Below are 14,712 nucleotides of genomic sequence, written 5' to 3' on the forward strand. Positions count from 1 at the left end.
ACCAGGAGCTTGAAATTTACCTCTGTTTTTGTTCTTACTGTAGTTTAGCTTGAACCCAGAAGAGTAGAAATAGGATTGAGAAGAACCCCCATAGGAAATACCAGATGAAGAATCCTCAGCCTTGGGAGAATCACCATAAGATTTTGAGTGACTGCCATTATTTCAAGAAACCATTGCAGATAAGAAGGGGTAATAGGAACATTTTCAACCATTGCTTCTTCAACAAGTAACTGAGATCTAAGATCTTTCATGGAGATAACATTCTCACGACCTCGAATAATGGATCGCAGAGTATTGTACTCAGATGGGAAACCATTTAGGGTTAATATGACAATATCACCATCATCGAATTGAACTCCAGTAGTAAACAGATAATCATAAGCTTCTTAAATTCGTTGCAAATATAGTGAAATCGAATCAGTACCTTTCTTGATGTTTTGTAACTCAGATTTCATCTGAAAGGTCATAACTTGAGTAACAATAAAAAATTGTTCTTTAAGATGCACCCACAAATCATGAACACTAATACTACCAATTACACAAGAAACAGCATGAGGGGATAAAGTGGTTATGATCAATTGCATCAATACCCAATCGTGCATTTTCCAGATCTTGAACTCATTACTTTTAATTGTAGATGGTCCATCACTTGAAGAAACAGTGGAATCCCCAAAAGTAAGCACAATAAATCGAGGAGGACAGAGATAATACCCATCCACAAAACCCATAAGACCATGACCTTCAAGAAGCAATTTGAATTGAAAATTCCAAATCAAATAGTTGTAATCATCAAGTTTGACAGTCACAGAAGATGAGACTGTTGATATAAGAAACGTTATAAAAGATTGAAGAATCTGCAACTGAGCAAAAGTCACCATTGTAGAAGATCGAAAGAAGAAACCCAGATGAAAATTTTCTCTGAGAAATTAGAACAAACACTTGGTGTGCGAAGAAGAAGATGCACCTAGTTTAGAGAAGCAGAGAGCAATCACGATCCCAAGAAAAGAAGATCGATCGTGAAGCGCAGTAGGAATGGAAGTAGAAGAACCAAGATCAAGAAACCTTCAAGTCGAAGCTTTTTAGGTGAAAGATACCATGTAAACAGAAGGAGAAATAACCATCTTGCAAAGGAAGAAAGTATATTTGTGTATTGTATTGAGAATAATTCAATATTACACTTATACAATTTGTATATATATTACATTGCTTAACTACTAAGCTAATACAAAGCTCACAAGATGTTGACACTTGTCACAATCTCAGCTCATAGAATCCTAACCAACTTAACTACCTTACACACATTATATTTAACAAACAAGAGGGGGGACCAAATGTAAATTTACATCTCTAGTTAGAGCAAAGATCTGTTTAAATGAGATGTAAATATGATTTTTATATCTCTCATTTGAAGATGCTCCAAGAGAAAGTTAGAAGTGAAATTTCATTATTTTTTTCTTTGAAAATGTTAATGGGAGAAGAGACTTCCCCATAGCAGGCCAGGGCATAGCATAAGCTGCTTTAAGGATTTACAGAATGAGTCTTAGCCCTGGTTTGGTACTAAGGTGATTTAAAAAAAAATGGGTATCAAAAAAAGGTGGGAGAGTTTTTGGTGTTTGGTAAACACTCCAAATCAGCTTTATTTCAAAGTTTTGGATGAAAATAAGTCAAAAATCTAAAGCTGCAAAAAGCAACTTCAAAAAACCAACTTAATTGAAAAACACGGGTGAATAGTAAATTCTTTAATGAATTTTTCAATTTGCCAACATTGCCCTCCTTTCCCCTACCTTCCTCACACTTTCAGCATGTCTCTCGCAAAACCCTTGCAGAACTAGAAAACTTCAATCCCAGCTCAAGCCAGAACTTTCTGCCACATAAAACTCCTATATTATTTGATTCCAACCCATTTTCAAACCAGGGCTTACCCTTTTGACCCAATCTCCTCCAGAATCCAATTTGCTACACCAGATCTAAAAGAAGCCATCCTTCCTCCCAACAATCTCTTTCGTTCTCCAGGTGGCGTTTTCCAGCGCCGGTGTTCAACTGAAAAATTATGCTTAGCTTGCACATATGGTTGGGTTAGGATATTTATGTATAAATACCTTGTGTAATGATCTGTTGATATTAATGAAATCACAATCTTATTTTACTCTCTATCTCTACAATTTTCTCTCTCTCTCTCTCTATAACTGAAATCTCTCTCTAGATTCTCAGTTTCTACATGGTATCAGAGTCATTGTCTAACCGACTTTGATCCTTTATTTCCCTCTCTTTCTTGAAACTTTCTTGCGTTTCTTGAATTTTCCTATCTCCCAAATAAGTCGCTGTATCTTGGATTTCTTTCTTTTCGTCCTCAATTCACCAAATTAGGTTATGGCGACTGCTGCGAACTCCTCCAATTCTCCTTCTTCACCTAATTCCCCAGTGAATCTCCCTCCCAGCGAGATCTCTAATCCTTCAATCATGTCGATTTCCATTGCGAATGTTGCTGGAATGATTTGGACAAAGCTCAATCGTCAGAACTACATCACTTGGCGCAATCTCTTCATTCCTGTACTGAAACGTTTCAAGCTTCTTGGCCTCGTCAATGGTGAGGGTCTCTACCCTCCTGAATTTGTTCTCAATTTCTTTGGATCTCGTGTTCTTAATCCTCCCTATGAGACCTGGTACGAGCATGATCAAATTCTGATGATCTAGATCAACTTAACACTCTCCGAAGATCTTCTTCCTTTGACTATTGGAACGGAAGACTCTCGTTCCCTTTGGCAGTCTCTTAAGCATCAGTTCTCTGGTGCTTCACGTATACATGTTCACGGCCTTCGACCAAAGATTCAAACGATTCAGAAATGTGACTCTTCTATGACTGATTATCGTAGTTCGATCAAAGATATCTCTAATAAACTTGCTGCTGCTAGTAAACCAATTTCTGAATCAGATCTCGTTGCATACATTTTATTTGGTTTTCCTGATGACTATGAGTCATTTGTTGACTTTATTGAGACTTGCAATGAGTCTGTGACAGCTAATGAACTTCATAACCTTCTATTGAGCAAAGAGATCTAGCTCCAAAAAAAGGCAAAACCAGAGCTTCTTCCTCATTCGCTGCACCATTTCATGCTTATGCAGCATAATCTAACATCTCTAGTGCTCAGTCGAACAGGGGTAATTCTCATGGTCATTTCCAAAATCAACATCGGTACAATCAGAATCGTAATTTTGGGGGAAACAAACCTAACAACTGGAATCATAACAACTTTGGTGGTACTCTTGGTGCTGGCCCCTCTCGTCAGACATTTAGTCAATCCAACTCCTCTAGGCTCTCTGTTCAATGTCAACTATGTCTTCAATATGGTCACTGGGCTCCTACATGCAATCGTCTCTCTCAATTTTCCTCGAACTCGAATGCACAAGCTCCTACTGCAATGTCTGCTATGAATGCATTTGCCCCTCCTAACTATTGGCTTACTAATAGTGGTGTATCTTATCATGTCACACCTAACCCTTCTGCCCTCAATTTTGTAATTCCATACTCTAGCAATGATCAATTGTTTGTTGGTGATGGAAAAGGTTTGTGCATTTCTCATACTGGATCTGCTCTCATTAGCACAAATAATGCTACCTTTAGATTGAATGATGTGCTTTTAGTTCCTCAGGCATCTCTTAATTTGCTCTCTGTTTACAAGTTTGTATATGACAATTGGTGTTCTCTAACATTTGATCCATTTGGATTCTATGTTAAGGACCTAAGAACTGGGAAGATGCTTTTCTAAGGCCCTAGTAAAGGAGGCTTGTACCCCTTTTACTGGAATGCTTCAAATGGTGTCTCTGGGATTGCAATCTCACCAACTGTTCTGATGATTACTAAGGCTGATTTCCAGATTTGGCATCAACACCTTGGACATCTTTCTATTAGCATTTTAAGTTCTGTGGTGAAAAAAAATCATCTGCCTGTAATTGGTTCTATTAATAAATTGTCTGTGTGCACAACTCGTCAATTAGGCAAAGATTATAGACTACCATTTACAACTTTACCTTGTACATCCACTAGGCCACTTCAATTACTTCACACTGATGTATGGGGTCCTTCTCCCACATTCTCATGTACTGGATACAAGTTTTACATAATAATAGTGGATGACTTTATTAAATATAGCTGGCTTTATCCTCTATACTTTAAGTCTGATGTCTTTTCCACTCTCAAGACTTTTATCTTAAAGGTTCAAACTTTACTTGAGCTCAAAGTTCAATGTAAAAGATCTGATTCAGGGGGTGAATTTCTGAATAAATCATTACAAAGTTTTCTTAATGATCAAGGTATCACCAATCAGTTGAGTTATCCTCACACTCTTGAGCAAAATGGGTGTGCAGAAAGGAAGCATTATCATGTTTTTGAAATGGGCCGAACCCTATTATTTCACAATGGTTTACCTACAAAGTTTTGGGTTGAAGCTTTCCAAACTGCTATATATCTTATTAATCGATTACCTCATCAGTCTTCTGTGATTAGTCTTGGGAACGTCTATTTCATGCATCTCTCAAGTATCATACTTTAAAGACTTTTGGTTGTGCTTGTTATCCATGGCTAAAGCCATATGCAAGTGACAAGTTAGATGCCAAGAGTAAATAGTGTGTATTTCTGGGTTATAGCTTGAATTATGGTTATAGATGCTTCGATCTTGTCACTAATAGGCTCTACATTTCGAGACATGTGGTATTTAATGAATTTGTGTTTCCTTATCAACATCTCACTTCTTAAGTCTCAGTTCATAATACATGTTCACATCATCACACCATTGCTTTTATATCTCTTCCACTGCCTGTGTTATATCTTGCAAAGCCCCGTACATCTGCAACTCCCCTAGAGGCATCAAGTTCATCATCAACAGCCTCTTCTAACACAGAGTCCTCTCATCCTATCTTATCTACCTCAGCTGCTTCTCAACCATCTTCTTCACAACCTTTAGCTCCTATCAATACTCATCCAATGGTTACAAGAGCAAAGGCAGGCATTCATAAACCCAAGGTGTTTACTGCAACCAAACACCACCTTCTATCCACGGTTGATCCTCTCCCAAAGTTACCCTTTACTCCATCTACATTTCTCCAAGCATCTAAGCATGCTCACTAGATGGAAGCTATGCAATATGAATTTCAAGTCTTGCAATCGATTGGAACTTGGGATTTGGTTCCACACAACTCCAATTACAACCTTGTAGGTTGCAAACAGGTTTTCAAAGTTAAACACAAACCAGATGGTACCATTGAAAGGTATAAGGCAAGACTTGTTGCCAAAGGTTTTCATCAACAGGAATGTTTGGATTTCTCAGAAACCTTTAGTCCTGTTGCAAAACCTACTACTATCAGGATTATACTATCTATTGCAGTCATTTGAAGGAATATGTGTACATGATCCAACCTCCTGGTTTTTTGGATCCTTCCAAACCTCATCATGTTTGCAAGCTTAAGAAATCACTATATGGTCTTAAACAAGCTACTCGAGCTTGGTATGAAGCCTTCTACAATGCTATTGCCTCTTTAGGTTTCAGTTCCTCCTACTCTGATACAAGTATCTTTATCAAAAGAGATACTTCCATTACTTTCATCTTAGTCTATGTTGATGATATAATCATCACTGGAAGTTTAACCACTGAGCGTCAATCCATCATCTCCAAACTTCAAGCTATGTTTCCTGTTAAGAATCTGGGAGATATTTATTATTTCTTAGGCATTAAAGTTCAAAGGCCATCCAAGGGTGTGTTTATGCACCAATCTAAATATGCTTTAGATTTACTCAAGAAAACAGACATGCTTGGAGTTAAACCTTGTGCAACACCTGTGTCTACCTCAAAACTTAATCACTCAGGCACTCTCTTATCTGATCCTACTTCTTATCGATCCACAATTGGTGCTTTACAGTATCTCACATGGACAAGGCCTGATTTAGCCTTTGCTGTCAATCAAGTTTGTCAACATGTCATCTTCAAGCAATCAAGCGTATTTTGATATATCTCAAGGGCACTATTGATTATGGTTTTTGGTTCATTAAAGGCACTCAATGCCTCACTGCTTGGTCTGATACAAATTGGACAGGTTATCCTGTGGACAGAAGATCCACCAGTAGGTATTGTGTTTTTCTAGGCCCTAATCTCATCTCTTGGAGTGCTAAGAAACAAGCAACAATAGCTAAATCGTCAACCGAAGTAGAATATGGGTCTCTTGCTCAAATTGCTGCTGAAATAACCTGGGTGTGCAAAATTATGCAGGATATCTCATTTCCTTTGTTAAAGACTCCTGCCATATACTGTGACAACAAAAGTGCAATTGCGCTTGCATTTAATCTTGTTTTCCATGCTAGGACACAACATGTTCCGGGAGAAAGTTTTACTTGGTCATATTGGTGAGTATCATGTTGCTTCAGCTCTTCAAATTGCTGATATTTTTACCAAGTATTTTGATGTTGATCGATTTGCAGATCTTACTCACAAGCTCTTAGTTCAATCTCCTACCTTCAGCTTGAGGGGGTGTGTTGAGTGTACAACCTCTCAAACAACAATGTACCAGATTAGATGATTACGTAGCTACTAAGTTTAGCATGGTTAGTGATTAGTTGTACATTATGCTTAGCTTGCACATATGGTTGGGATAGGATATTTATGCATAAATACCTTGTGTAATGATCTGTTGATGTTAATGAAATCACAATCTTATTTTACTCTCTCTCTCTCTCTCTCTCTCTCTCTCTCTCTCTCTAATTGAAATCTCTCTCTAGATTCTCAGTTTCTACAAAGGAAACAAGAAAAATTGAGAGAGAAGTAAGAAAAATTGATTACTTCTCTATTCATTTTTTTTCAGAAGGTTTGCTTCTGATTTATCTTAAGGTTTAGGCATATAAGAAAGGATAAAGCTCTGCTCTGCTTTGCTTCTGATTTGTACGTGTGTATAGAAAGAGAGAGGTATTACCAACTTCATTAGAGTCCTCAAGTGCTGCACTGCAAATGGTGAAAAAGGAGTGATCGGACGAGAAGATGAGAGAAGCTAGAAAGAGAAAGAAGAAGATGGGTTTGGTCATGGCTGTGTGCTCACGATCTTCGATCTTCTCTTTTGGGTCTGGTGAGTTTTGGTGATGGAAGTGGCATGTCAGAAGAAAAGACTATGTATGTATGTATGTATGTATGTATGTATGTATGTATGTATGTAGAGAGAGACAAAGAGCATTTTTCAAACCAATTGAGGATTTCCATGGCAAGTAATTAGCGGCTTTTGCTTAACCCATGCTCTGTTAATGTTTACGAGGTTACTGCTGGATTATACCCTTTTTGGCTTCACACCATTATTTGTTAAGAAAAATATTTACCAAGCACTCTGCTGCTTTATTTCATAGCTACTTATTCTCACAGTATAGTAGAAACAGTTTTTTTTCAAAACACAGCAATACCAAAAAGCTCTTAATCCATTTTTTGGTTTTTCAGTACACGCGAAATGATTGTTCATGTATTATATGTCTGGTCTAGTTACAATATTGTTCCATTGATTGAACAAGGTGAATAGCTGAAGGCTAAATAACTGGATGATGGATGGATGGATGGATCAAAAAGCTAACATCATTCTCACAAATTCTTCGTAATTCACTAAGCCATCACCATCCAAATCTGCTTCTCTGATCATCTGCTCTACCTCTTCATCTGTCAGTCTTTCTCCCAGATTTACCATCACATGCCTCAACTGCAGGAAAGATATTAATGTTAACAATCATCACAGTAAACTAAAACAAAAATATATATAAGTTGCTTCAGGAGAGGGATCTCCATTTTTCTTGCAAGACATGGTAACCTTTTGCAGGTATAATTCAAAGATTCGAACCGTCTATTTAAAACTTTGTTCAAATATCCTTCAAATTGAAAATGTGTGATATTCTGCTCGTTGAGCTCATGCAATAAGTCCAAGTTGGTGAGCTGGGGTATCGATTTTCTGCTCTTAATTCACATTTTGTTGGACGCTTTGCTTGGTTAAGATATCTTTGAATTCACACGGGAATCACAATCAAAGTCAAGATTAAATTTAGGATATCTTAGATTGCTAGAACTTTGATCTTCATTTATATAATGGCAAAGCCTCTCATTAGCAACGTGCCTTGAAATAAGTTCTTATTTTTTCAATAATAATATGTCAACGGGATAGAGAATATAGTTATTCAACCTCATTAGGTGAAATGTAGCCATCCTGATCCTTGTCAAAAACTTTGAAAGCTTCTTTCAATTCGTCATCCGCGTCATTTTCCTATATATTAACACATTATTTAACACGCAAACAAGTAAAACTTGTCTATGTCAGAAGATTAGTTATTGGTTGGGAAAACAATCAAGTACGTTCACTAAAATATGCAAACTAATTAATTTACCTTCATCTTTCTTGCCATGAGATTCAAGAACTCCCCGAACTCTATAGTTCCGTTCCCATCAACGTCAACTTCACTTATCATGTTCTGCAATTCTTCTTCCGTAGGGTTTGGATCCAACAATTTAACCACAGTGGCAAGTTCTTCAATAGTAATGCAGCCTAACAAATTTTAAATTAACACACCAATTTATACATACATATGAACATGAATAATTTAAAGCAATTACTTATGATGTTTGTCTGAAAATTAATAAATCTATGTGAATGTGTGATAGTATTGAATTACTATTAATCAAGCTTAACTGCAGTAGCTGCCATAACATCAAAGCATTCAAGCATATCGAAGATCGCGCATGGTGGAGCTGCAGGGTGTCCAGAAACTGACCGAAATAATTTGTAATCAAGGGCTGCTAAACGTACAGCCTGCCTTAATTTTGTTTTAATTACAAAAACTGAGTCTAAGAGCTAGCTTAGGGGCATAATTAAGTATGTGTATATCATGTATTAAAACTTAAGCATGGAACGGATAATACATAATAACCTCCCTGAGTTTCTTTAATCATTTGCTACATGTAAACATAGAATAATTAGGAAGATCAAACTAACCATCTCCATCCTTGTCAAAAAGACAGAAAGCTTCCTGAAACTCAACAATCTGTTCTTCGGTTAGGACCTCTCCCATTCTTTGCTTGACCATAATCTTCAAATTTTGGGATTAACCACTTTTTATGTACCTGGGAAACAATGAGATGGAGCTGCTGTAAACGGACTATATTTATATATGTTTGTGTGTGTGCGTGTTCATTTAATATGCATCTACTTATCAAGGGGGAAAGCAGGAATTCTTAATAAGATGGTAAGCGTTGTCCCTTCTTCAAGTTAGAAATATATAACGTTGGAAAGTGACTTACAGAAAGACTTTACATGGCCGACAACATAGACATTTCGGAATTCTTACTATCAAAGACTTTATAGACATTTATATTTGTTGTTTGATATGTATTTCGTAATTAGTCAGACATTATTGATTAAGATGTCTCTGGATTTTTGTTTCAAAGTCGTACGCTTACTAGGAAAATTTGAAAATGTACAGCAGAATTGCCGTGCAGTTCCACCTTGGCGACCACGACTCTTGAAACCTCATTTTCAGTGCTATTGTTTTCTTTAAAATCCGTGTTTTTTGTCCTACAGTGTATATAAAACTGTTTTTCGAGTAAAAGGTTTGTAACTCAAGTGGTTAAGGTAGTTTACATTGCACTATAAGTACTTGTATTTGACACGATAAAAGAAAACTCAATGTTCTCCGAAAATGGTCTAGCTAATTCATTCATATAAATTAGAAAATGTCGCCTTGAAAACTTTTGTTTAGTTTTCGTTACTAAACTTGTTACATGTCAATGTTGCAGCAAAGGTGCTAGATTTTCCGTACATACATATTTGATCAAAAATTGAGTAAATTAAACTAAAGCCCGGTAGATGTAAATAAACATCAAGAACTTGTTTCCTAAGCACCAGAGCTCCATGAAAAGGGAGAGGAATCAGAGAATAAAGGAGGTGATCGAAACTCCTGGACTAGAGAATAGCAATTCAATTGACTGACTTGAGTGTCGGAGTATCTTAGTATCTTTTGCAAGTACCCCGACTCCAAATGAAACTTCAAAGAGAGGACGTTCGAGGACGCTTCTAACGAGGAATTCGACTTACGTGCGGGTTACAGTAACGAATCTGTGAAGGAATTTCTTCATGTAAGAATTCTCGCTCCAACAGTTCAGCAAATATAGCAGTTGGCCATAGTAATTTTAGAGAACCTCATGAGCGTCGAGGCGGTAGAAGCTGATGTAGGAATACCTTTGGACAGTGAGAGGAGGAAAATGCGGTGTTTGCAGGGTGTAGAACTTGTAAATCTTTTTGTCCCTAGCAATTCTCTGTCGATTCTTCGCCTCCCTCGCTTCCAATAACTGCTCCCTCACATAACTTATCAAGTATTCCTTTTTCTCCGTAGCTAAAAATTCATCCTCTTGTATCAACTATTCAAGTGGGAACTCCTTAAACCAATTCAACTTCGTTTCGTCACCACGACAATTTTAGTTAGATGTCTCATTGAGTCCATATGAGAGAATGTTGAATAAAATCGTGATTCACTGGAGCCTAGTGGTTTGAAGAGCTACTCTTACAAGGGCTCGTTCGTTATGTCCTAGAACGAAAAGTGCCGATCAACCATGAGTCAAGGTTCTAGAAGTCGCTAGCTACTAGTCGGGTATAAACTTGTCTTAAGAAAAAAAAAAAAAAAAAAAGCTAACATTTGCCTCGACCTATTTTCATCTTTTTCTAATCCATTTTCATGTGCATCAACATTGTATGTTATCGTTTTTTTTTTTTTTTTTAATTATGAGTACACATTAAATTTGGTATTTAGTTGCATGACTACTTCTTGTTTTCTATGTAATTGATATAGCAATTACACTCTAATTTTTCTAACATATTCGTGGTTATAAACCTACTCCAATTGATCATCCGTGCTGTTCCAACAGGAAAGGCAGTCTTCCACCGATCCTCCATGTTTCGGGATCGTCCCAGTCCCACGGCTTCTTCCGCTTCCTAGATCCTCCTGCTTCTTTCCTCATTGTGTATGTTATTTCTTTTTCTTTCACTCTCTTCTTTTTCGTCCCACAAATCGCTTGAAATTCAAGGAAAAAATTATTATTCACATACTAAACAAGTCATAATGGTTAGATATTGCACTTGTCGTTTAGGTGAATCAAATCTGAAATCTCTTTTGCATGTAAAGATGTATATTAGTCGCCTAAAGAAAAGAAGTATAGTACTAATTTGTACAACAAATCATCAACTCTTCACCAAAAGAGCTAAATTTGATCTACTATGATATAATGAGAGAGGTATAGGGATTGTGTGACTAACAGATAATACGTACACATTACCAACCTATAAAATCTAATTAACCATCAAGGGGTAACTTAATAGTTTAGGACGAATTTCATACCTCTATTATACATGGTAGGTCATGTGTTCGATTGCTGGCATTAGTGAACCACACAATGATGGTGGGGAAACTGAAACACTTTTGTAAGTCTTCTTGGCCCCACAAGGGACGTGGACTGTTGTGGCAAAGTCACCAGCTAAAAAATATTTTTGAATTTTGTTGCAAGATCACATGATTATACTGTCATTCTAACTCATTCTTTCTCGATTATTGGCGACACTCCTTCCCATCCTACAATACTTTGCAATTATTAGAATCGTTTACTTTTTAGTTCACCTTTTAAAGATCAAATTTGAAAGAGAGAAAAACAATAAAATCAAAAATAATTTTACCGTTTAATTAACGTTGTCAAAATTTTAATGTTCACCTGAATAACATATTTTATAGATTGATTAATTCTTATTTGACGAGTGACCTAAATAAAATTGGAATTTTAACGAAAAGCTCTCGGTACTGTTCACTTTAATGAAAAACTACATTTTTAATTTTTTACACTAAAAGTGTCAATCATGGTATTATTCACTTTACCTTTTATTTTATCATTATCGTTAAAACTCAAAATTTTCAAATTTTTTTCATTAGTTTTTTAAAAAATAAACCGTTCAGATTATCGTGCAAATAAGACATTTATCATTGTAATTGCTCGAAAATTGAGGTGCTGTTTGGGCCCAAAATATCTTGGGCAGGCCGAGCAGTCGTATGTGCTCGGCCCAAGGTAATAACAGATGCTATGGGCCGGATAATAAAACCCGGGCCAGCTGGCAGGGTCAGCCGAATCCTATCTCAAGAGGTCCAGATAAATAGGAAGGATTGAGGAAATCCTGGTGCGACCAGGATTCTCGACCAGCAAGAAATAAAGCCTCAAAGGGAGGAAGATTCAGAATCCCAGTGGGAGTAGGTTTGTTCGAACCAGAATCAAAATGGGACAAGGACTCCCAATCCAAATCAGAGGAGGTTTCAAGGAATGGGGTACTATAAATACACGAGATCATGCAACATTAGAGGGACCTTCAACTCAGCATACAATTGCCCTGCGCAAAACCTCTCAATCATCTTGAGATTTTTTCCTTTCCTTTTTCCTGCCGACACACCTTCAGTTTGGATAAACAGCACTATGGAAGCAACCGGCGAGCACCTTCAGTTTGGATAAACAGCACTGCTGCCGCAGAATCAGCCGACCAAGAAGCATCTTCAGTTTGGATAAACAGCACTGCGTCGAGGTCGACCGATTATCTATCCAAGTCTCGGTCGAGGAAGGTTTTCGAACCTTTGTTGGCGGAGGTCACCTTACTAAGCTTTCTCGGCATAGTTAGGTGTTACGAATTGCATTGCTCGGCGTACTGGTCGCCGAGTGGTTTTATGATTGGATACTCACAGGTGAGTTTCAGGGTTCGGCATTCCGACGGCCGAACTACATTTACCATCAAGACATATATCACGTTCGAGTACCTGTGCCCATACACCTTGGTCTCGATTCGATGTGCTTATACTCTCACGAATATAATCACAGTGACCGAATCGGGCTCGGACGATTTGTGAACTCCGCAGAATTAGCAGCCTTGTCTTCAGGCTGTAGAACCCAGAGACCGAGAGTGTTCCTTCCTCGGTCGCAATCGCAAGTTAAAGAAGTCAGCAACGCGCTCAAAGCTACATCAACAAATTTTACTCCTCGGCCAGGCTCGGCCGACGAGTTGGCACGCCCTGCATTCGACCGAAGGACGTAGTTAGCTTATTAGTTACTCGGCCTGCGCGCCACGTAGGTTTTGTAATTTTTAGGTTCAACATTTTGGCACGCCCAGTGGGACCATTGTGCTAAACCTTCGGAGTTCATGACCATTGAGACACGGTCTACGAAGCAGAAAACAACCATGGGAAAGTCAACAACTGACTTACCAGTGCAAGGCCTTGGGCAGGATTTGCACTCTACAAAAAATCCGATCATAATTGCGCCGCCCGAGGCCACAAGTGTAACACGCCGAGAGAATGAAGTCTGTCTCGGCGGGCAACCTTGCAACCCCGCAGTCCCGAATCAAACAGCTGGAATGTTCATGGAAGGGATTGTGGAAGATTGTGATGACGATGGTGGGGAAGGTTCCGATCCACCAACGAGGACATTCCTTCGGCGACGACTGGAGGAACAATATCGTCAGGTCGAGCAGTCGATCGGTCAGAAGATGAATGATTTGCTAGAAGCAATACATAGTAACAGCGATACACAGACCAGAATGCTCGAACTATTGGTTAGTAAAGCTTTCGAAGATGGCCAGGTCGGCCCACCTCGGCAGATTTCGACGAATGTGCCAATACCAGCCGAGAGAGGGCCCGCCCGACCGCAACCAATCACCTTAGAAAGAAGAGGTAGACCAGGAAATAGATCCGAGGGACCAAGCCAGGGAGAAGAAGCCGCTTCCGTAAACATGACCGAAGTCCAGAGAATGATTGATTCGGCCCTGAAGAAAGGGCCGAAGTTCCCAAAATTCATTCATCCATACCCGGCTTATGTAGAAAGGTTTGAATACCCACGAGGATTTAAGATCCCTGATTTCAGCCTCTTTGCCGGGGAGTCGTCTTTATCCTCATTAGAACATGTGGCTCGGTTCACAGCGCAGTGTGGAGACGTCAATAGCGACTTCTACAAACTACGTTTGTTTAATTTTTCACTGACAGGTTCAGTTTTCGCCTGGTACATTAATCTTCCACCCAATTCTGTGCAGAGTTGGGAAGAGTTGGTCGAAAAATTCCATGAACAATTCTATCGGCCAGGGATGGAGATATCCGTATCATCCCTGGCCAGGATGGCTCAAGCATCCGACGAGTCTCCAATGGAGTACTTAACAAGGTTTAAGTCGGCCAGGAATTGGTGCCGAGTACCACTCCCCGAAGTGGAGTTCGTCAGGATCGCCCTTAACGGATTAGACGTGGAGTACAAAAAGAAGTTTCTGGGGGCAAATATTCGGGATATGTACGAACTTGCTCAACATGTCGAACAATATGATTATCTGCTCCGAGAAGAAAAGATATCGAAGTCACCATCCCGGGGGACGTTGTATAAGAACCCCACGGTGAGCTATGCATCGGCCGAAGGTGAAGACCCTCAGTATGTTAGTGTGGACGCGGCCGAGATAATAATAGACAAACCTTATGTTTGCAAGGCTTTGGCGCAAGTAAATACCAAAGACGCCAAAACCCGTGTGACCGCCGAGGAAACGGGCAAGTCATCAAAAGTATACACTTTTGATATCACCAAAGCTGATGCAATTTTCGATCAGTTATTGGCAGCAAAAATCATCAAGCTTCGGCCGGGGCATACTATCCCT

General features: G+C 38.7%; 2 protein-coding genes across 3 annotated transcripts; one reads left to right on the forward strand and one right to left on the reverse strand.

The window, feature by feature from the left end:
* Window positions 1-2,370: 2,370 nt before the first annotated feature.
* Window positions 2,371-3,060, forward strand: LOC103926739. Its single transcript, XM_048577336.1, has 2 exons — window positions 2,371-2,613; window positions 2,695-3,060. The coding sequence occupies exons 1-2, from the start codon at window positions 2,371-2,373 to the stop codon at window positions 3,058-3,060; spliced, it is 609 nt and encodes a 202-aa protein (XP_048433293.1).
* Window positions 3,061-7,466: 4,406 nt separating this feature from the next.
* LOC125472066 (calmodulin-like) lies at window positions 7,467-9,355 on the reverse strand. Of its 2 annotated transcripts, XM_048573132.1 has the most exons (5): window positions 9,306-9,355; window positions 9,001-9,128; window positions 8,396-8,553; window positions 8,194-8,274; window positions 7,467-7,719 (listed from the first exon to the last, which is right to left on the reverse strand). In XM_048573132.1, the coding sequence occupies exons 2-5, from the start codon at window positions 9,089-9,091 to the stop codon at window positions 7,585-7,587; spliced, it is 465 nt and encodes a 154-aa protein (XP_048429089.1). In that variant the 5' UTR covers window positions 9,092-9,128; window positions 9,306-9,355; the 3' UTR covers window positions 7,467-7,584. The 2 variants fall into 2 exon arrangements, with proteins under 2 accessions (XP_048429089.1, XP_048429082.1); XM_048573125.1 differs by lacking the exon at window positions 9,306-9,355 and having other exon boundaries at window positions 9,001-9,250.
* Between the last annotated feature and the right edge of the window lie 5,357 nt (window positions 9,356-14,712).

Source organism: the organism of the source record quoted next, unplaced genomic scaffold (genome assembly GCF_019419815.1).
Source record: "Pyrus x bretschneideri cultivar Hongxiangsu unplaced genomic scaffold, Pyrus_bretschneideri_v1 Contig11, whole genome shotgun sequence".
Classification (NCBI taxonomy): Eukaryota; Viridiplantae; Streptophyta; class Magnoliopsida; order Rosales; family Rosaceae; genus Pyrus; species Pyrus x bretschneideri.